Consider the following 23,601-nt stretch of genomic DNA (forward strand, 5'->3'; position numbering starts at 1 on the left):
ATGAACCTGTCCCGGCCGGCGACGGCGGCTTCGCCTCGGGCAGCGGCACCGGCCTCCCCCCCGACAAAATGGACGGTTTCGCCGGGAGTTTGGGTGAGCGGCGGCGGGAAGCGTGAGGGAGAGGGCGGGACGGGACGGGGCAAGCGTGCCGGCAGCCGCCCGCCAACCCGCCCTGCCGCGGGGCCGGGGGCGCGCACCTGCGGCCGGTGGTGGTGCCGCCGACCCCGCCGGCTGGGGCTGGGCTGCGCCGCGCCGCGGGGGCTGCGTGGGGCCGGGCGGGCGGCGAGGACCGGCCCGGCGGGCGGGGGCTGCCGGGGGCGACGCGGTGCCGGCCGGGCCGGTGCGCGCAAACACCGCCCGTGCTGCGGCGGGAGGGGAGGGGAGGGGATGCCAGCGCGAAATCTGGTCAGCTTCAAACCATCTGTTGCGAGAGCTCCGGCTGCACTTGCCTCCTTTGTTCTTCCCTCGCCGGGGGGCTTGCGCTCCCCCAGAGTTAGTTGCTCGGGTTTGGGCTGTTGTGTGGGGTTTGTTTTGTTTTGTTTTTTAATTTTATTTAATATTATTATTTTATTTTTCGTTCCTCCCTGTTGCTCCGGGGGTGGGCGGGACCCCGGCCGGCCGGGCGCAGCGGGCCTGGGTGTCGCGGCGAGAGCCCCGGGAGCGCCTCTGCCGCGGGGCGCCCCGCTGCCCCGGGAAGCCGCGGAGCAGCTCTCCCCGTGGCCTGGCTCAGGTCGGCTCCGCGGTGCTCGCTCTCACGCCTTAAAAGTTGGGAGCGGTGGCGGTGTCCGCGGAAATGTCAGAGGTGGCGGCGGGGGAGTCGGCGCCTTCCCGGTGGGCGCGCATCCCTCCGTGTGCCCGAGGAGTCCTCCGGGCTCCCTGAGCGTCAGGTTCCTCTGCCCGGAGCTGTGGTGTGATCGAAAATATTTACTACTTGTTTATCCAGATATTCCCAGAAAAATGACAGGCTGCGTTCTCTTCAGGTTTGTTGAGGCTGCGGCAAATTGTCATCAGTTTCTTTAAGAAAAAATACTTCACCGGCCCACTTTCTGGAGGTGGATTTGGAGGACGGATTGCATGTAGTATGAAGTCGTCCTGATTAAAAGTGTGAACTAGAAATGTATCCAAATGTAAGAATTATAAAGCGTGTACGTTCCTATGTGTTTTCTGCGAATTACGAGGGTAACATAGGTCTGACCATTCACTTTGCGGTGACGTTACATGTGGTGCCTACCTGCCTTCTCTTCGCTTTCAGGGCCGCTGCATCTATTGCAGGCATGTAGTGATCAAACTCACTCCATCTTTTGTACAAGAATAAATATGTGCCTCTAAAAATTAGATTAATTTATTTTTACAGCACTCCTGTGAAATCTGTAATAATAGTGAGTAGTTCTCAATTTTCTGGAAAAATTGACTCATTTAAATACTTCTGAGTGTGATCCTAACCTTTCAGGTTTTTGAAATGTCAACTCCAGCATTTTGGGCACCTGTCCAAACCAAACTGGTGCACCATAATTAACAGTACACTTTGGTAGTTTGGCTGTTTGCCTGATGTACTCTCCTTGCTCAAGTAACTTCCATGGTCATTTTATAGCCGATGATCAAAAAGCGACACACGGAGGAATTGTACGAGTTCTGTTCCCAGTTTTCAGAGGGAAGATTGTGCCTGTGGGTGACATATGCAAATGTGCCACGGTTAATATTTATGAACCTCTTTACCCAGTAGTGGAACTGATCACCATATCAAAGGGCACCGGTATTGCTTTTAACTCATGGAGTATTGGCCCCGCTGAGGTCCATATTTAGAAATAACTGTTTTCTGTTGGAAGTGGAAAAAACCCAATTATTTTGAAATAATAAAGCATCATTTTCCTGCACGGCGGTTGTTTGCTGAGCAACAGTGTGGGCTGGTTGGGTGGCCCAGCACCTTGGGCTGGAGCGGTGGTGGGCTCTTCAGAGCATCCCACTTGCCTTATTAAGGGAGGCTCCATCTGGACCTTTAATTTGTTTCGCTGTTTGGTCAGGAAAGCACTGTGATTTTATTAGAATTTAATGAGGATTAGGCTCAGCTCAACCTTTTAAACTGTGTATCATGATATTCACTGTTAGTTGGCCTTCAATTTTACTTTTATGGCAATCACTGATGCACGGTGGTTTTCTGGACTTGGTGCTGAGGAGGGGGCATTCCCAGAATCTTTAGCTTTGAAGTATGAACCTTTATGTGACTTTCTTGTTTTCAGGTTTGAATTGTGCTGCTTAGTCCTCTTCTGTATTTATAATCACTTGTTGGTTGCTCTAGCTGCTAACGAGCATGTAGTGTTCACAAAGATGTGTGAATTATTCTGAGATTTTTTTTTTTAGACATCTCTAATTAAAATCTAATGGCTTGAATTTAATTAGCTGTCTGCTAAATGTCTTTTAGGAAGGCTATAAATTAGTGTAATTTAGAATGAAATGTAAAAATTAATTAAAATTATTGTTGGCAAAACTGTGCTATCTATGCATGTGCGTGCTCAACCAGTCAAGCGAGCTTATTAGAGAGCAAGTTGTCCTTTTAATGCCTCCTGTCATTATCTGGAAGGCAAAATGTTATTACAGATTGTGCCCTCCAGCACAGGCAGAAATACCTTCTTACATGTCTCTTGCAGTTGAAAATACTTTACGCAGCTGTTTTCTTTTGGCTTCCACACTGAAATTTTTATGAGAATAAACAGATGAAAGAAACCATTTTATATGTAATTTAGAAAATTGTTTTGGTTATTGGTTTAGTAAATGCTTATGTAGCACTCCACTTAAGAGTATACAATTACTGTACACAGTAAAAAAAAAATCTATATATATGTATTATGAGTTAACTTGCACAGCCGAAGTAGGTATTGATTTACTCTTTTGATAAAACACTGCGTTATTTCACATTTGCTGGGACTTCAGTACCTTTTGAATATCACTGGTAGCAAAGTGGTTATTGAATCCCATTTATTGTCTCAAGTAGGACAGTCATGCCTTACATTTGAGCATTTCCAACACGACGGTCGTCAGAGGGCTCAATGGATTTTGGCCGTCTGCTTTTTCTTTTGCATCCCTCGAAGTGAAAGCATGTGCTTCTGAATGGGAACAAGAAGTCCGGGAACTTGGACCAAGCACCTGGGCTCCTGGCTTGCACCCTTGCCGAGACAGGAGCACAGCATGGGTGTCTGGCTCTGGCTCTGGCTCTGCCAAGTTCTCTTGCGCCTTAGGGTCCTGATCAAAACAACCTGAAGACGGCATCTTCAGGGAAAAGAAAGCACTGTTAATTCCACCAAAAGAATAAAGCAGAGTTCTACCAAAAAAAAAAAGGGGGGGGGGGAACAAACCACAAAGCTGATGTGGGAAGTAGTACAGCCAAGCCTGTCAGTAAGGGTCATCCTGCTTTAGCCCTCTCTCCTCTTCGTGCTGCACTACTGCCCTGTGTCTTTTCCACCCTCACCCTGGTGCCTGTGAGCCCATGGTGAACTGGTTCAGAGATGCCCATCAGAGGGCAGCAGGACTGTAGAAGACTGGCAGTTTTGCCGACAATAATTTTGATTTTTACATATCATCATGGATTATATTCATTTACAGCCTTCCTGCTTGCCCCAGCTGTTTTGGCAGGTTTCTGCCTAAATCGGCTTGTTAGAGGGTAGGAGAAGCATGACAGGTGGTGGGAGGGAAGTGGTAGGAGCCCTCAGCTGAGGGTAGGTGGGATGTGGTGGCACTGTGTATGTTGGCAGCTCGTAGGTTGGCTCTGCTGTGTTGTGAACTTGCTGCAGCATGGAGAGTGATGCCTTTCTTGGGCTTAAAATGTGACTTTCTGGTGCAGCTAATGTCCACCTTCAGCTGAAAGGCGTCTCAGAGTGCTGTCTTAATATAAAGCATTTGTCACTCTGTCACTTCTCTGTGGCACCTCTTAAGCTGTTCATTTATCTTACTTGCTGTAAAGTTAATTGGCTAAGGTGTGAGATCTAGTAGATTTAGGGTTATGAAGAGTAAGCCGTGACCGGTTGCGTGGGGCTGGTGAGGGGTGCTCTTTGGTGAACAGTTTTCCATTGCTTTTAGCTGTTGCATTGTTTTCCCTTCTCAGAAAGCTTCTGCTAATTGAGCTCTGTAACAATAACTCATTGTAAACAAAGATATGGAAGCATTCATCAGATTATGTTAAAAAAATGACTACGGCCGTTTCCAAGTTTGTCACCAGTGTATGATAACAACATGGTATAAAGCATTTCAATAGGACTCTCTCCAGCAATGAGGTCTGTGGCAGAATAGTAACTCATGAAAATAAATGAAGAAGTCTCAACTTCTGCATTCTAACCATGGGTTTTGTGCAGCTGTGCAGGATGCCCTGAAACTTAGAAGTAGTCTTTACTGAAAAATTCTTTATGAATATTTTCACAGAGAAACTAAAATCAATCTTCTCTTGAAGTCTCAGGCAAGCAGAATAATTCAGGATTTATTTTTAAAGAAAAGAGTAGTTGAGCTGCATTTTTTTTCAGAGAAATAGAAGGCAAAGGAGAGCTGTAATGACTAAGTGGAGACCAACGTTTTGCTCTGCTGTTGATGTTATTGGAGGGAGAACTGGAGGAATAATAAGAAAGATTCATTTTTTCATTTTATGTAGGATCTACATATTGTTCTGTCACTGTATATGTCTGCTACTAACTGCAGTATATGTGCTAATTACTTACTGGAGGAGTGGCACGTAGGTCAGTCCCTAATTTTTTTTCCCATTTCTTTTACTGGGTATTGTATGAAAGTTGTTGGAAAACATTCCTGTTTCATAGGTATGTCAGGTCTGCATTGGGTAGCTACTGAGGCAGTGTTATGAGTATGTGCTCTCCTCTGCATTGGAAGAGCCAACAGTGTCTGTTGAACCTGTGGCTTTGCTATAAAACCCAGTAAGTCTTCTCTAAAGCCCCCAGTGATGCGCAGGCAGGTATGCTAGAGGGGTCAGGAGAGCTCAGGCAGAGAGGATCTTGTGGTCACCAGTGCTTTGAGCCTGGGGAGCGTGTGTGCATCATGATTCATCTCTGGCTGGGTTCAGTACTGAGAAAAATGAGTGTGTGGAATGACTAGCTACAGCAAGTTGGGGTATTTGTCATTTATTTGGGCTAGGACACGAAGTTTTACAGTTGCCCGTCTAGACTGCAAAAGTGGCCGTGGTGCTGCAGTGCAATTACTCATAGCAACAGCAAGTTCAGCTTAATTCACGGGGCTCTGTTCTTGGGACTGCTGTGTGCTATTGTCAGTGTGCTAGTCGTCTTAAAAATAAAAACTTTGGCAGGACGTCAGTCTATCCTGCCTGAGAAAGATGGCCTTGGTTGGTGCCGGGGGTGATTAACTATAGCAGCAAGGAAGACAGGCTGTTTGCTTTAGAAACTCAGTGGTGGCCCACCTTTTGCTAAAAGGGTCTTTAGTTAATGGGCAGTGAGGAGGAACCCTTTGCTCTGTAGCCAGCTGAGAAGCAAAGGATCGTGTGTTTAAAAAACAATCCTTTTTTTGCACAGAGCAATTGGCAATATTTGGCCTGGTTGTGAGTAACACTCTCGCTTTTAAAAACAAAAAAAAGAAACAGAATCCCAAACACAGGAGTCTCTATTAGAAAGACTCTCTTCTCTCTCCTTTAGAAAGGCTTGTAATGCCTGGGATGCTGAGAAGAATTTTTGGCCTCACAGTGTGTTTTCATACTGTTTAACTGAATAGTTTTGTTCTGGGAAGTAGTTATCTGACAGGATTTTCTCTTGCCTGAAGAACCTACTCTGAAAGGTGGTTTTTTTTTTTTTTCTGTGCTTTATATCATGAGGTATGTAAGAGGGGAAAAAACTGGTCAAGAACAGTGCTCTTACAAATCCTCTGAAGCATTGTTTTGTTTTGTAAGCAGCATTACGTTGCTAATTGTGCTGTTAGTAATGTACAGGGAGATCTGTATGTCACTCCTTGCTCTTCAGAGTAGCTGCTTCCCTTCTTGATGTGGTTCCTATGAATTATTGAGGTTTATTTTTCCCTTCTCTCTTTAGGTCCTTGCTAAATCTAATCTTTAATGAATGCGATTTTAAGGCCAAGAATGTTGTTCCTGTTTTACCCACACCTAATGTAATAGGAAGGGTGTTCAAAGGTAATTAATTTTATAGCACATGGCATGTTTGATGACAGTGCAAGTCTCTCTGCTCTTGCTGGTGTTGAGTGTTTCTAGTAGGGACATTCTTCTGTTTAGGAGATGATAAGCACCTGATAAACAACTTTTGTAAGCTTCACTAACTTCCTTTTCAAGAAACCTTTCTATGGTTACTTATGAGCTCAGGTGGAGCCACTGCTCGCCTCATTTTTCCTCTCTGTGAACAAGTGAGCACAGGCACCAACAGTTTAAAGAGGAATTGTTTGCCTTTTTTTCTTTCATCTGCTTGTTTAAATGGATGCAGAATTTTGGTTTTCTAGGCTTTTCTTTCATCGGGTGCTGAAGGATGGATACCTGGAAACACCACGTGGTGATGTGCAAGCTCTTCTAAGAGTTTTGAGTCATCTTTAGGAAACACACGTATGTGCACTGAGATTTAAAAAAGTCTGTGTTCATGGAGAAGCTTGCAGTCTGAACTGATAATTCAGACAGTCAGTGGAAGTAAATGGGTGGTGCTGCTGGAGGGGTGGGATGTGAAGAGAGACACCAGAGTCATTAAAGGCCTGAGTTTATTGCTAAATCTTGGAACATATGAAATGTTTTTCTCTTCTGGTTTTGCCTCTTTTTTTTTTTTCCTGTTTTTTGTTTTTCTTTTCTTCCTCCTTCCCACTCCCCTTTGCTACTTACTTTTATTTAATTTTTTTTTTTCTTTTTGCTCCATGTTGTCAGTATTCATGCTGCATACCATCAGTGAGTACTACAATATTCTTCCTAAGCTTTGTGGCCTAAGGCTTCTTACTGGGTTGGATGAACTAGGGTTTTTTTTACTAGTTTTTTGATTGTTTTGCCTCTCAGTGGGTTGCCTCTTCGGCTCACCCTCAATAGTTTCAGCCTAACTTGTTTACTAAATATAGCTGTGTCTTGATGTTCTTTAACTGCTGGTTTCCTGACTACTCTCCTGATTTTTTAATGTCTGTACTGCTCTAGTTTGCATGACAGTGCTGTTCATTGGGAAGGACAATTTTGTTTTAGCCAGTGTTGGAGAGTCCAGTTTCTTTGGTTGGTGGTCTACACTGCCTTTCTGCCCCATCTAATGATGTGGATTCCATGCTCTTGCATCTTTTAGGCAAGATACTTTTGAGTGCAAATCTGTCTTATTGTAGAAGTAGGCTTACTTTTTGTATTTAAATACATTTTCTTTAGGTTTGTGGAGCTGCTTGCATGTGAGTGACTCTTACGCATAATAAAAGTGCAATGGAAGGGGCAAGAGACAAAGCAACATGAGTTACGATATATTTTGGAGAGGTACAACTACCTTGGATTTCAGATGTTGTATTAAATTAAAGAAAAACACTCACTGTAGTGTCTCACTTGATTCTCTCTTGTTTCACTGAAACTCAGCCCGTAGCTGTGAACGCAGTGCTCCAGCCTGGAGTTGGTTCCCACTTCTCCTGCCAGTTTCTTTGGGCTTAAAAAAAAAGGGGGGGAGGGGGGGCTGAAACCAAACTGTTTTATGTTTCAATGTCTTTTGGATTTGTGTAAACAGTTTTAATGCATTGAGCTAAATTGGCAGGCTTTCATAATCCTCTGGGAAAATTGGGAGTTTGAAACCCAGTGGATAAATTAAAGTCACAAATGCTTCTAAGCCCCAGATTTGGCTCCCTAAAGGGACACTGTAAATTAGTTAGGCCTAGAAATGTGGTTTAGTTAAAGTAAATGAAAATGCTTTTTCATGAGAACTTTGTAATTTTAAAGACAAAAGAGTTGGATTTCTTTATTCTGAGTTGAGGACACAAAAGCAAGAAAATGTCTACTAACAAGAGAAATTTATATTTGCTGTCCAAACACAAGAGGTAATGATTTCACCACTTTTTATGGTTTTTAATGAAATTATGACATAAGGGTAATAGAAGTTGTTTTAAAATGCTCAATTTCACTCAGCAGCTGAGGTAAGCAAGCTCTTACATGCGTAACTAAACTAACAATCCCAAATATATGTAAAATGAATGATAGAACTATTAGTTTGCTTACGGTTTACCGTATGTTACATTTTTTTCCTCTTTTGAGAACAAAAGAAAAATGTTGCTTTTACGTCAGGGTTCTGACGAGCTTTGCGCCCATCGCTGTACAAAACAACAGCAGTAGGGTGGGCTCCAGTTTGTTTCCTTCCCCCTTATTCACAGTCACAAGCAGACCATGCCATTTTCTTAAAAGGTTTCCTGTTGTGTGCATTATATGGATCTTTAGTTAATTAGACCTCTGAATTTCATTGGCAAGCTCTGTTTAAAAATGGCAGAATAAAGCCCAATCTTGCAGGTTCAGTTTTTGAGGATGGACGTCACCTCCCCAAACTAACCAGTTTTTTTACACTTCTATTATACATCTTACAGTACCTCTGGCTTTTACAACTAATAAAGAAACTTTGGAGTGGCTTTGAATTGTAGACCTAATCCTTTAGGTAGGGCATGGCTGACCGAATTCCTTTCCAGGAGCAGTAGATATTTGAAACCTGACCATGTGGAATGGAAGGAAGAGTGTTGCTATTAGAGATTTTCTTACGCATCTCTGGTTTGATGTAGCTGTGGTGAAATCATGCTTTGAGTTGGAGCAGTTCCGAGATGACTGCTACACACGTACATCTGGGCTTCTCTGGGAGCAAAGTCCACTTCAGATGTGTTAACATGCGTTACAACTGTTACGGTTTGGGGTTTTTTTGGATGCAATTTGATTGAATGGAATTTCAGGAGAGCATTCCTAAAAATGTGCTTCTCGGTGTTTCCAAAGAGAGGTGTGGAAAGGAGGAACCTTCAGCGGTAGGAACCATAAATTAAATTCTTTCAGCTGCAGGATTCAGAGACATGGCGATACTCACATCTGCGTAGTATCACTTAGCTTTTTTTAAACAAGAACTCTAACAAGGAGAAAATTACAACTTTGTTTAGCTATGAAATTCTGCATTGAACTTCTATTGCCTCCTCTCCCAACGCGTACTGTGCAAATGCCATCAGAGAGATCTAGCAGGAAATCAGTGGTTTGTGTGGCTGTAATGCTTGCTTTCTGAACTCTAAACGTGTCTGTTAAAGTCATGAGGCAAGGGGGACAACAATAACAAGCAGTCCAGACTCTTTGCCTTTTTTTTTTTTTCCATAGGATAAGCATGAAAGAGCTCCAAGTCCCTATTGACAGGTTTGTGAGAGCTGTAATAAGCTTTGAGATGGTTTTAGACTCGCATGCATTGAGATGGGTGATGGGGAGGATTTCTGCATGTCTATTTTCTAAACACTTAACATGTGGGATGGCGTTTTTCCATGAAAATGATATGACATTTAAGAAAGATGACTTATTGGCAGTGCTGTTCTTCAGATTTGGATTTTTTGCTGTATTTTCTATAATCAGTGACCATAGTATTTTCTGAAAGATGCTCAGAGGGGTGAAGGGTTGGTTAGCACGGATAAGGCAGCACTTAGGCTGTGACCATACTAACAGTCTGCTTGTTCTTTGCCTGCCACAATTCTTGGACTGAATCCTCGTTAGAGGAGTGAGTGTATAATTACTGTGAATATATAAATTGCTTTTGGAGGTAGATATGGTGAAATGCTTAGGAGCTTGATTTCTTTGAGTTTATTCTTTACACTAAAGAACCGGAGTAATAAGGCCATTTATTTAGCCAGTGTAGACTTGATGGTGGTATTCCTGATGTAAATGTGGGGGTTTTTTAAAGTATTATTTTTTGAATTAAAAATGTGTTAGGGGAGATGCTGTTTCTATCTGTTAACACTTTTATTTTAAATTGTTTTAACTTCTTTTTAATAGGCTGGATCTGCAAAAACTACTGTAGCTTGGGCAAGTGTTTAGCCTGAAGCTAAGAAATACCTGAAATCTTGTTCTGAGTTTAGTATGTGTGTTTGTTTTCCAGGAAAAGCTTCCTGGAGGATATACGCCTTTTCTGCAGCATCCCTCTGAGGTTGTTTTCCTTTTGTTTCTCACCCCATACCAGAAATGTGTTGTAGGTGATGTGGCTGAGGACACTCAATTTCTGACAGGCCAGGTTAGAGGCAATAGGAACTGCACAAAGATACCAGTTGGTGCAGGATTTACGGTGAAATGTGGTAGACTGAAGGTGCGGTGTGCCCAGTGGTGATGAGGACAGATCCAGTAAGGCAGGATAATATAGGTATTTATAGAATTCCTTGTGACTTCAGGTTCTGCATAACAGCACAATATTCTTTAATTCTACAACTAAACCTGTGTTTGCTGACTTCGGTAAGCTAACGGAGCTGGGTTCTCCCAGTTTGTACTGTGGGTTTGTTTTTTCTTTTTTTAATTATTTTTTTCCCCAAGATGTTTAGCCTTGATTTATACTTCTTGTTTCAGTTCTGTTTGATTTTTAAAATCCTATGAACATTCATGTATTACTGGTGTTGTGAAGTTAATGGAAGCTATAGCTATGAAGTGTTTAGCGGCTCCATAAACAAAGAGGTAGGCAATTTGAGATATTTTCAGAGTAGCTTTAAAAAAGAAATTGCTTGTTTTCCTGTTAAACATAGAGGAAAATGGGTATTGGGCATAGTAGTAGAAAACGTAAGCAATTCAGGTTCTTGGAAAAAACATCGTTTTTTTTCTGAACACTTGCTCTGGCTTACTAGTGTTTCATTAGAAATGATGCTCCAGTGTGGCACTACTCCTGTGCTGTTTACTAGTACAGCTAACCTGAATGGTCAGGTACCAGCATTAAGTAGGTGTGTATCCATATCCATTACTGCTCATCTGCCTCTTCAGTTCTGGAGGTGAACATGCTCACCAAGTGGGACCGGTACAGCTGGGTGACTGGAATGCTCTGTGGATCGTAAGCTACGGAGTGTCAGCAATGTGCCTTTTCTAGGGCACTACAGTACCACCGAGGAGCGCAGATACAGAAATGAATCATCTCGGATGTCTTGTGTGCGAGAGAGTTGGGAGCTGCTGTGTCAGGAGCTCTGTCCTCATCCCGTGGTGGGTTTGGGAGGAAATGATTGCTGACCCCCAAATGCAGTAGAGCCTCAGGTGGTGCATCTCCAAAATCTACCCAACACATTAGTTGGTAATTGTATTACAAATAGATATACATTTTTGTGATTCAATTTGAAAACTTTGAAAGTGCAGAGAATACAAGTAATTTCTGTGTGAGATTAACATCAGGCCTCAAGCTTTTCCATGCTAGCTGGTTTAGATGCAAAGAAAATAGATCTAAGCTTGCAATCTGCAAATTTATAAACTCTGAGGTTTAGAACAACCGCAGCCAAGAACTGAAAAACAATCCAACTTTATTAATGATGTGGAAAAATATATACTAGAAGTTACTGTTTAATCATAGAATGGTTTGGGTTGGAAGGGACCTTGAAGATCATCTAGTTCCAACCCCCTGCCACGGGCAGGGATACCTTCCACTAGATCAGGTTGCTCAAAGCCTCATCCAATGACAAAATTAATTCTAAAATAGACTTCCATTTTTCGTTTTTAGATGCCAGACCTGTGGATGTTAATAGTTGTTAGTTATTTAAATAATGTTGCAGATGCAAGCTTTTGTTTTAGGACGCGTTGTATGGAAAGTACCTATTTGTAGTTGATAACAGTGCAAATACACCCAATGAGTTGGTTAAAGACTTTAGTGTAATAAAAGTCTTATTGATTATATGTGCTAGCATTGGAGAGAGGAAGTGGGAAAGATACTGGTGCAGGTTAAGGGAGTTAAATATTCCAGGTAATCTGCATCAATTACTTTTTTAGAACTGTTAGGTACATAGAGTGTATGGTGCAGGAGAGAAAAGAGCCCTCCTGTCCTGGTCTTTTGAGCGTGACAATTTAATATGTTTAGATTAAATATTTGCACGAATCCTACCTGTAAGAGGGAGTAGCTCTTGTTACGCTGTTGCATGCCCTTCTGGGCTTGTAGGCCGAACAGCTTTGTCACTGTGGGTCTTGCAATTATTTGGCGTGTATTTTGGACAATTTTTTTGAAGATAACTTGACGTATGGTTCTACTTTTCACTCTGTTGCTGTTTAAGTAGAGAAATGGGATCCCATGCTTTGGTGCATCAGTAAATGTCCTACTAAAAGTTCTATTTAAAAAATATTTCCAACCTAAATCCTAACCCTACTTGGCTTTTTTGTTTCTTTTTCTGTGCCAGGCCAGCAATGCTTTAAATGATATCAACATGCTAGTTTCTGCTTACCTGATTTTGTGGGCCCTTTCACAGTAAAACTGCTGACCCCTTTCCTCAAGTGAGAGTTCAGAGCTGTGGTCCAGGTGGCTGTGTTGCTTTGTGCCTCGGTGGGAACCTGAATTCCAGCCCTGAGAGAAGCAGGGTGGAGGCTGGCTCGAATTTGCAGAGGATGCTGTGATCCTTCTCCTGCAGTGGAACCCACAAAAGGCACTTGCGAACCTTTAAGAAGTGCCGAGGATGCCAGCAGGAAAAATGAAATGTACATGTGGGGTCTGTTCTGTGTAAACGTATTACCAAGATAACTTTGGTGTGAAGGTATTGAAGCTGTGGCCATCAGATTGGCAGTTGTTACTGATCTCTGATCTCGATGTACTGCAGAATGGTTTCTTTTGAGTTAAATATCCTAGTGTGCATTAGCAAACGCAGAAAATATGGAGGAACCTTACGTTGCTTTTTCTTTGGGAAAATTTGTCAGTGAGTTGTATGGTATTGGGTGGGACTTAATCTAGCCTCCTATTTTCTGAACTGGGATGAGAGGCTTTTTTTATATTAAGTCATCTGAGTTTTGAACAGATTTTTGATCATTCATTTTGCATGTGTGTGCCAAGCTTGTGGTTCTGCTACAAAAAAAGTGTGTGTATGTGTGTATTGCGCTCTGCCCTTAGAGGAATATGGGGTTGGGAGATTATTTAATTAGAATTTTAGTAGTCAAATGTTGAAGTGGTCATCTGTCTCAACCATGAAGAGTGTAAGCTGTTTACTGCTGTGTTAAGGTGTTTCAGAACACACGCATGTAAAGATTGCAAGCTGTGCAAGCAGCCAGCCGTGTCTCTTAATCTGTACCTGCAGAAAGCCTTACAGCTTAATGTGTGACCTGTCCCTGAATATGGCTGGAGCTGTAGGAGGGAGCGGAGGCTCTGAGCTGCTGGATGAGCACTGCTGTGCGTGTGTACTGTGAAACCCAGGCGCCCGCTTGGGACCAGCAAGGAGTTGTTTTGTGAGAGGGAGGAAGTTGCTTAGTGCATTGAGCAAGAGAGTGTCTCTAAATGAAGTGGGAACGTGCAGCTTCCTCCTGCACAGGGATCACTCAGCATTTTTTCCCTATTGCTTTTACAGGGAGCTTGGACCTTTGATGCCCCTGTATTCAGTCCGTTTCCTCCCATTTATTCGTCAGGTCTTCCTACATTAAGTGGTACTGAAAGTGTGGGCCACCAAAGAGTTAAATGTCTGTCCTTTAACTCAGATATTTATGGGTTGTAAACTATGCATTTGAAATTCTGGCCATGCTGAAGTCAATAATAAAAAAAAATAAAATGTCCTGTTAGTGTTGACAGAGTGGAGATTTTACCTTTTGTTCCCCTCCCCTGAATGAGGCCCTGTTCCTGTCCTTTTCCTGCTCCAGTTCTCTGACTTTTCTTGTCTCTGTGCAGGGACTCCCTGTTGGCCCCGGTGCTGGCAGAGCTGAACACAGCTCGCTTCCCCTAAGCCTTACAAGGTTGGGGTAAGGGCTGGGGAAAGGTAAAGAGAGGAGGTGATGTCTGCATAGGTGAGATGTGAACCCCAGGTGGAACTTGACTTATTTGATCATCCTCCCCCTCTCCCCCCGCAGCATATCTAAATACGGTGATTTGAAACCTTCAGAAATATGAAAATGAGAACTACTGTTTGTGCACTCTCTGGATGTTGGTTCAGTTATTGCCTAGCTAAATAATACAGGTATGTGTGTAGGGGTTCTTGCTAACATACTTTTAATTATCTGCATTTACGTAATTATTATCTGCGGTAGAAATTTCGATTTCCTGTTCCTATAGCTATAGCAGCTTTACCACCAAAAGGGCTCTAACTTGGCCGCTGGTTTTGTGAATTAATGGCAACATTTGCCGTCTGCTTTTTATAGACCACAAAGGGATGTTTTTTCAAAGCTATAGATAAAATGACAAAGGGAATTGCGAGAAAGCAAAAGGGAATTGACAAGAAAGCATGCATGGAGTATTTGCAGCATATAGCATGTATTGTGTTTATCGGTATGTGCGTATTTGTGTTTGATAGGGTCACTTACATTTGCCTTTCAGCCTTTACTTGAAATTAATTTAAACAGGTAAAATTTGAGTAGTCCTTATTTTTGTTTCCAGAACTAATTGGGAAGTTTCCAGACTCTGATGTGTGGGTATATATACCACCACCAGCTCCCCCCCCCAGGTTTTATTTAAAAGGACTGAAGTCTGGCCTTTTTTAGTTCATAACTGAACATTTCAAAGAATGCCATTACAGTTTGTTCTGGACCTGGTAATATCTTACATTTTCAGCAGCACCTACAACAGGCCTTTTTGACTTCTACAAAAACTGCATAAAATCATTACATAATGCTCCTATAATCTCATTAAACTACATATGCATTCTTCAGCTGAAACATTTCTATTACATAGCCCTATTTTCAGGTACTTTATGATTAATACATATTTTAGTTTCTTTTCAATATTATTGGGTCTTGATTATCTTATGCATTGCAGTATGTATTTTGGTTTTGCAAAACTTTAAGCTAACTTTGAAGTAGCTTTTTTCCTCTTTGCCATATTGCTATTTACAAGTCTTTTGCATACAATGTATGGATTAAAACTCAAATACCTTCAAAGTTAAACTAATTGGCAGGTAAAAGAAGATAGAAGTCCCTACTAGAAAGAAGTGACTTGCCCAAGATGAACAAGAAGCTACATTTTGGCAAACAACTCTTCTGTACTATCATATGATCTTTGTGTATGTATTTTTAGAAGAAAAATGGGTAGGGTTGATGTCATCTAAGAGTCGCCTGTTCCCTCTTAACTCTTCTTCGTCGGTTTAATTACCCGGGGATGTTACGGGCCCTTGAGTTGCAGTACTGGCTGAACAGCCTCGGGTACCGGCTTCTGCTTTTGATCTGCATCATTCTCTGTAGAACAGGGGCGTAGAAATAACCATTTCATAGTGATTTTCATAATCTGTTTCATTGGCTTTGATGTGTATGTGTTAATGTCCCCTCTTCTGTGCAGTGCATAGTACATGTTGTATCCAGCGTTTTCCTCTGAGCTCCATCAGGAGCGGCTGGTGGGTGGCCTTGAGCCGTGTGCTACCCATGGGCACCATCGTGCTGGGAAGCAGAGCCAGGTCCCCGCTGGGGTTTAGGGTAGCCCATCTGGAGGAAGACCCTCGAGGTGTTGCTCAAGATGAAAACCATCCCTGCGGCTGTTTGCTAATCCCGCTGCACATGTGGTCCTAAGCGGTGTTTAGGGAAGCTGGAGATGGTTCGTGCGACAGCAGAGACTTCTGTGTGCTTGCATGAAATAGGGGTAATGTTAATCATCAGATATTAAATGAAGTTTTGGCTTGCTGTGAACAAGCAGATGTCCGCCCCTGGAAGAAAGGCCTCTAATGAGAGGCTGTGGGAGCCACCCTCGGCTACTCTCTGGGAAGTATCACTGGGATGCTGACAAGCTGCAGCTGACTGGAGTGGTGCTCTACAGAGCAACTCCTGTTTCTTGCTGTTGTGTTAGGCTGCCATGACATGTGCTCCTCACTATAAATATCTAGATTGTCCAACACTATATAATTTCGTAGAACTTCCCCTCCTCCCTGTAGTATCTGTATGGATGTTTTGTTGTGGGGTTTTTTTGTTTGTTTGTTTCTTTGGTTTTTAAACTTTTGTTCCTTGGGGACTATTATTTTCTGTTTTTCACTGACTGCCATTTAACTTCAAGTTTTTGCTGAAAAATTCTTGAGGTGGGTCCTGAGTATTTTTGCTGTTAGCTGCAAGGCTGCACTCTAATCCTCCAAGAGGAGGCAGGGAAAGGTGATGATCATCCTGCCAGTATACTTGACGGCAGGGAAAGGTGGTACTGTGGTCTTCCTTCACATTGCTGCTGTGCTAGGGAGAATGGTGGAGGTGACATGCACTTTACACTTCTTTTTATACATTAAAAATACATAAATTGTGAAATGGGGAGGCAATCTGTGCTGTCTCTAACTGGTACCTCGGTGGATTCCTTAGCCCTAGCTGGTGACTGCAGTCCTGTTGATGCCCTGGCTTGGGATCCCCAACAGTGTGTCCCTGACCTCGTGGTGGTGACAGAATAAAGTCATCCCTCAAATCTGGGGGCTGCTGTGGCATGCAGGCAGCAGGGCTAGCACAGCCCTGCTCTGCAAATAATTCTGTTTGTCCAAATCTGGTGGTGCACAACATGCACCCCATGTTCTCCTACTATGCTCTTGGTTGTCATGGGCTATTTTATGTCACGTCACTCTTTTTCTAACCTGTGCCCTCCTCAGATGCTGACTCTGAGTGGTTTCAGCATTATAGAAGCAATTTTCTGTCTCCTGGAAGCAGCTGTTAGAATAGCTTTTAGCAATTCAACTTTTGTGCTATGTTAACCGTCAATATGCTCGAAATGGAAAACTGAATCACGTTGATGCTCCGAGAATTTGACGTGTTGCTGGGCCACTTCCAGGGAGCTTAGAGCAGGAGGGTGCTGCTGCTGGTGCTGCACTGTACTGGCTGTTCAGTCCAACAAGGATCTTCAGTCCGCTTCTAACAAGAACCATCCTTCTTATTTAATAAGATGATGGCTACCATGTGGCCTTCTTCTTTCCCCTCTTCCCTTCTTTTAATTTTGCATGTGTGTTTATGTACTAAAAGCACCAGGAAGACCATTTTCCATACTAGTATAACACTGAAAGTAGGTAAGTTTCTACTTGTTTTTAGGGACAGGTTACTCATACTTTAGGGAATTAAGAAAATATTTTGCTGATGTTTGTAAAATAGACTCCTAGAGTTCCTGAAGGATCTTACATTTGTGGGGTTGTTTTGATGTTTGGATTTTTGTATTCTTTTCTTTTGTTTGCAGAATGGTTAATGCATTTTAAGGTAACTAACTATGGAAATATGACGCGACTTGTTTTTGCAAAATAGAGCTACACTTTTTTAACATATATAATCTTATTTTAAAAGCATTTACATTGGAGAAGAGTTTTTTTTTATACCGTAAGGTGTGTTCCACTTCTTTGTTAATCATTATGGTTTGATTATTTTGTTTGACATGACTCATTTTTCCAAGGACTTTTATTGCAGCAATTGCACACATACAACAGGAAGCCTAGAAGTAAGTGCAATATCAGATCACTGAAGATTCTCTGCTGCTTTTACAGCTAATTTTTATGTTTTGTGGTGTTAATGGTTTCTTGCTGTGCATGTTCTGTTTCACATGCATAGTGTATGTTGTGTCTGCTTTATCACTGAGAATATCTTTTTGAACCCACATGTGTCAACATAATTAGTAGGAAACTTTGGTTTTGTAATTGAACTCACAGTTGTACTTAAGTGCTTTCTAGTGCTGCTTCGTTGATCTAGGAAGTGACCTGTAGTAGCCATATAGAATAGTTATAATTATAAAGAGGTAGTGCAGCTCTTCTGCTACATATTGTGATCTTGTTATTGCCATATGTGTTCTTCTCCAGTTATTTGCATTTCTCTTTCTGCTCCCTTTTGAGTAAGCCTTAGAGAGGAGCTGCATATTCAGCAGTTCAGCCACTTTCTAGCTATCACAAAAAGCTCAGTTTTAGTTTTGAGGCAGTATTTATAGTCCTTTGGTAGGTCATTGTTCCTGTTTGTACGAAAACATTGCTGAAAGTGTTGATGAGGGCAAACCAGATGGACTCGAGTTCTGGTTGTGTTCTCACTACGTTCCCTCCTTGGACCACGGACGATATGCTGCTGCCTTTGGGACCGTGCTTTGCTCCATGTGTGTAAGCTCATCTGCATGGTACCATGCTGTGATGGACCCAGGAGGAGCTGGACCCGGTCTGGAGGTGTTCTCCGAAACTCATGGCTCAAACTGTGTGGTGTGTGAGGCTGTGTTGGAGGACCACAGAGGGCTGGCGAGAGGCAGCTCTGGCAGGAGAGGACAATGGGCTACACGGTGCCGCTCAAGGAGAGGGCTCCTGAGCGTGGCTCTCCTGCCTTGGGAAACAAAGGATTTATTTATTTATTTATTTATTTAACTACTCTGCTTTTATAAACCCTGTTCAGGTGAAGGCTGAGTAACGGCTGCATTTGAGGGCAGAGGGATGAGAAAAATGGAAAGTGAGTGCTTGAAGCCCAAATGATGTCTTGTATAAAATGTTTAGGATTAGCCGTGTGCCCGTCAGCATGATAATGGGTACGTTTCTGCAGAAAATTAGCTAACTAATGATTTGGGTTGTCAGGCTAGATGGTTTACCTTGTGGTAGCAGCTTTCTTGCATGTCCAGGGGTGGCAGTGGTAACTCTTCTATCCTTTCGGTCATGCTGGAGAAGCCCTCCAGCCTTTCTGAGGATTTTTGAGACTCTGAGCCCTGTAGGCTTGTCTTTGCCCTCCATGAGGAGCCCAGGTGCAGGAGGCAGTGCCGGTGTTGTGTCAGCGCTGCCTTTGACTTTGGGGGATCACTGTTAGTTGCTGTATAAGAGGTTACTGGGAGGATCAATTTGTCATCTTATCTCTGGAGGACAGATGATGTGGGTCTTGGAAGTGAGCGGGCAGATGGTGGTCTGAAACCTTGGTTTGGAAACTGTAGAGGTAACACTATGCCTCTGCCCTTTTGAAGAGCTCTTGAGTTGGAGGGAAAGAAATTAAGAAGGTGCTGAGCTGTTGTGTGCTGCCTGGTACAGCCAGCCTGTGGTCTGGTCCCCCTTTGCAAAGACCCGTCTATCTCCGTTGTGGAGCTCCTGTGCGCCGACACGGTGAAGCTGGTTCACTTCCCACCCCAAAGGTGAAAATACTTCCTTGAGGCATGGCTGCAGGGCTGATTCTGCGAGGGAGGAAGAACTACTTGGTATGGTGGTAGAGCAGTTGGGGAGCCAGTTGTATGCTGTTGAACATCCCTGTTCCTCTCTCCAAAACCTAGCAGCTTTCTTCTCCCTCTGTTCCTTTTCCTCCACTTCTTCCCTTCCTTCTTGTCACGCCATCCTCATAAAAGGTGTGTGAAAAGAGAGACGAAGTGCTCCCGTCTTGGGAATGGATTTTCCTTTCCAAAGCCTTCTGAGAAAGGTGGATGTGTAGCATTAAGCTATGTCATCGTGTAATCTCAAAAATCATATATAAACAACTGTATTACTGTTTTTTGAACCAAACAAACCCCAACCTTGAATGCAGCTAATGATATAATTATCCCACTTATCATTATTTGTCTAGCTGTCCTTGTTAAGGCAGTTATGCATATGTTCCAGATGAGAAAATGTATTTTAATTTGGTTTTACTGTTGCTGTGTGCTAAAAGAAAAAAGAAACCAGCCTAATTCAGTCTCTTAGCATGTATATGTTTTATGGAAATAGCCTCAAATTAATGAATTAATAACTTTAACTTAATATTTTGTTTACAAGACCAGGTTGCAAGCCCCATACTCTAAACCTAGTATGTTGTGGAGCAGCTAATCATAAGAAAGGCAAATAAGTATCAGATTACAGAATTTTTCTACATTAAAAATATGACCATATGTGCCTTTGAATAGTTCCAGATGGAAGGCTGCTGGTTTATAATTCGTTGCTTTGGATTTAATTTCTTCAGAATTCTTTATTTTTTTTGTAAACAGACCGATCCATAGGTATATTACAAGCAGAAGAAAATAAAGGAATGTATTTGGTTTGCTAGGTGTATAAATCTAAACTTTTCACCTATTCATTCTCCCCTCCTACCCCCCAACATTTTGGTTGCATGGCTGAGCTATGTGTCAGGTTTAGACTGGTTGTGTAGACCTTTACATATATTATCATTATGTAGTCCCTAAGTGATCACACTTTAGAGTACGATTATTTTTTTAATATGTATTTTTAAGAAGCATATTCAGGTGCTTATCAAGAGCGTTCCCAGAGTGAATGTGAAACCTTTCAAATAAAAAGGTAAATATTTGAGAAAGTTACAAACCTCTGAGAACAATATTATAATGGAAATTGTTTTGCAACCTTGGCTCTGGCTGGCAACACTAGTGCACCTTGCAACTGCTTTTGAAAGAAACACTCTGAGAGCTTGCCAGTTTATTCTCTTTAATGATTCCCGTCTAAAAAAAAAAAAAAAAAATGAAGTACTTTGTGTTTATCAGGTAATTTTAAAGACCCTTTTGTTACAAAAGGAACCTTAGAAATAGGTGTAAGCTTGGTTCATGTTGTCAAAGGCAGTGGTTAAATATCCTGTCTCAGTAATTGCAGCTGCACTTTCGTGGTAGGGTGAGAAAAGTGCAATTTTAGGTTATAGTTAATGAAGTCTTAATTGTTCCTGTATCTGAGGTCGCCTGGGACTCCCTTGCTTCAGGAGTGGTTTGTAGTAATCCTCCAGTGCTCTCACCCTCCTGCCCTGGGCAACTTGATCATTCTTGATCCCCACGGGAAATGCCTGAATCATGTTTCAGGTCCTTATTAGTCCTTGGTTGCTTATTCTTTATGATAAGGCACTAGGATAAGCCTGATCACTGCAGTTCTTACTGTGTGTGTCTATTTGTGTTTTCCTTGCTTTTTTTTATTTACTACTTCGTCACACAGTTTTAACAGTATTTTATAAGTCAGTATTGTAGGAAATAGTAACTGTACCCATGTCAATAGATTCTTTATTTTTAATTTCACTCAGAGCATCGCATGGGGTCCACGCGCGACCTATTAATAACACAGATGATGGGCTTGACATCAAAAGTGCCTGTTCTAAGTTGCTTTTTCATCTTCATCCTCCCTTGTTTTATTTCTGCTGCCACAGTCAAATTTCTGGAGTTTAAGAAAGGCGATGTACTGTATTTACTTCATGGCAGAGGAAGGTATAGGATTTAGTCTTGGCTATGACAATTACGAAGTCAGAATATCTGGAAAACTCATTTTCATGGCTGAGAACTTTATCCTTCTTTTACTACTTCTTGGGGCTAAAAATATTGTTTATTGATTATTCAGGAGTCATGTGAAGTATAAAATAGCTGTTTCAGAGCCTTGTGGATTTTAAGCCTTTATAAGCTTTCCCCAATGACTTTCAACTGGTCGTTAAGTAAAGAGGTTCTTCGTGTCGTTTGGTCAGGTACTAGCTGTTCATGTCTGCAAATTGTGGGTTTTCTCTATGTAAGAAAACAGAGTTCTGTGATGCGTCCTTTTTACAATAAATGTAAACATGAATAAAATGTGAGAATTTTTTAAAAATCAGATCAATTTCAACCAATGTTACAAGTATGTGCAATTTAAGAGAAATCATCTTGATTTCTCAAGAAGCATCATCTTTGTGGAAGAGTGCAACTTGAGTAAAATAGTTTCTGGAGTACAGAGTCTACTGTACAGTGCTATTTCTGAAATACCTCTAGGAAAGAGGCCAGGATTAGAAGGAGAGCAAAATTTAGTAGTATGGAGGACTGGGATTGCTAACGGTAAGCATTTTCTCATGCTTGTGACTGTACCATTTTTATGCAGCAGTCTTTTAAATTTTCAGAGGAAGGATAACGTGATATGCCTCTTTGGGCTCAAGTACTTCTGTGATCATCTTTATCTGTGGTTTAGACTTTTTTGGTTTGAATTCTATATTTTAAAGGGTTTTGTCAGTTTTCTATGAAACCTTTGCCCTAGCCCTTCAACATCTTGGATGAAAACAGTCCTGTGCAGCTAGATATTCCGGTCGAATGGCTTGTGTCTCACTCGGTGTGTAAGTTTAAGCATGTTCACAAGCCTGTGCATATAAGGAAGAGGGTATTTCCATGCAGTTGTTTTGAGAAACCAAGGAATGAATGAGTTTTTGCAATATTAGACTTGTTTGCACAGTCGCTGTTATAAGAACCCCCTCAGAAACGCTGCTTTGCAAATGAAATCTTACCTACTGTTCGATTCATTTTAGAATTAAAGATGACTTATTTGGTGAACAGTTAATCTGGAAAACTTGCCATGACATGTAAGGCTGGTTAATGTGTACAGTGCGGTGTTCTTTGCATGCATTTTTTAATTTTTAAACAGCTGATGTAGCAGCAGTGAGGCACCGTCTGGCATTTTTTAAGCTCTGTGATCATTCCTCTGCATCAGGGTTTCAGGAAGACGCTGTCACCACACCCACCGGCAGTCCCCTCTTCTCTGGGGACTCCTTTTCCTCATAATTCCTACGGTGCCTGTGGGATTCAGCCGTTCAGAAGCATTTGTTTGACTCGTTCTATGAGGCGACAGGATTTTGCTCGAGAGTCAGAAGCCCTTGAGCAGAACCGTTGCAAGCTGACAAAATCTGCCAGCATGTGCCCTTGCATGGATGGGAGGCTGGTGGGGGGTGTGTGCACCTAAGATCTTGTAGTAACTGGTGACGGAAACTGTATTTTGGAGCAGAAATGCATAGATCACTCAGTTATGTCAGCACCCATTTTCTGTGCAGAGCTTAAGGAAGATGCTGTGGGGTGGGTGCATAGACAGCTTAAACAAAAAAAAAATGTCTGAATTGGTTACATTCAGTCTTTCCACAGAAATTGCCTTTGGGTAGAAATTGGGCATGAGGAGCACAGGCCCATGTGGAAGTAATTTGCTAGACCTATGAGGAATTAAGATTTGGACAAAGGAAAGGGGATGCTGTAACGGGAGGTGCAGTTGCCTCTTCCAGTGTATCCTTCCACACAAACAAACGGTGTTCCTTCAGGTGAAATGTGGGCTAGCAGAAGACAAAAGACAGCATTATATCTCTAAGTAAACACTTAAACATTTAATTAATATACTACATGAATCTACGTAAAAGTGAAGATGTGTGGAGGAGAGGATGCATTAGGAGCTATTACAAAGCATTGTCAATGCATTCCTAAAGGGAGATGGCAGAGGTGACTTTTACTTACTTTAAGTAGTAAAGATTAATTGAAGAAATACCAAATATTATTACAAATATGAGATCCGTACTGTTCTCTCCTGCACAGCAAAATTTGTTATGTAAGTCTGGGTTTTTTTTTTAACAAGTAGTAATTTTTATGCTATGCAAATAATCTGTAGTCGCACTTCTTCATAGTCTGGGTTGCCACAGGCGATTGCAATAACCAAAATGTGTTGAAAGATAAGGTGATGCATTGCATAAAAATCTAGAGTACTGATGAATGACAAAACTTTGTGATACAGTTAATTTCTTCATAGAGAAGTTTCTCTGGGTTAAAAAACATGCTATGGCTTTTGGCACAGATATGTTTATAAATGGATAATATTTGGTCTGAAAGACACCTTTTGATTACTTTGCTCTTTCTATGTGGGTGTGTTTTGAAATTTTTAGTTTGAGACCTCTGAAGAGGAAAATGGTAG

General features: G+C 42.0%; 1 protein-coding gene across 4 annotated transcripts in view; it reads left to right on the top strand.

Moving 5' to 3' along the window:
- The first annotated feature begins 13 nt into the window (after positions 1-13).
- The window catches only part of EML4 (EMAP like 4), a 169,848-nt gene continuing 146,260 nt past the window's right edge, over positions 14-23,601 (top strand). For all 4 annotated transcript variants that reach the window (XM_050893482.1, XM_050893483.1, XM_050893484.1 and 1 more), the window contains exon 1: positions 14-93. In XM_050893482.1, the coding sequence (XP_050749439.1) occupies positions 69-93 (25 nt within the window). In that variant the 5' untranslated portion in view covers positions 14-68. The remainder of the gene's footprint in view (positions 94-23,601) is intronic.

Source organism: Gymnogyps californianus, chromosome 3 (assembly GCF_018139145.2).
Source record: "Gymnogyps californianus isolate 813 chromosome 3, ASM1813914v2, whole genome shotgun sequence".
Classification (NCBI taxonomy): domain Eukaryota; kingdom Metazoa; phylum Chordata; class Aves; order Accipitriformes; family Cathartidae; genus Gymnogyps; species Gymnogyps californianus.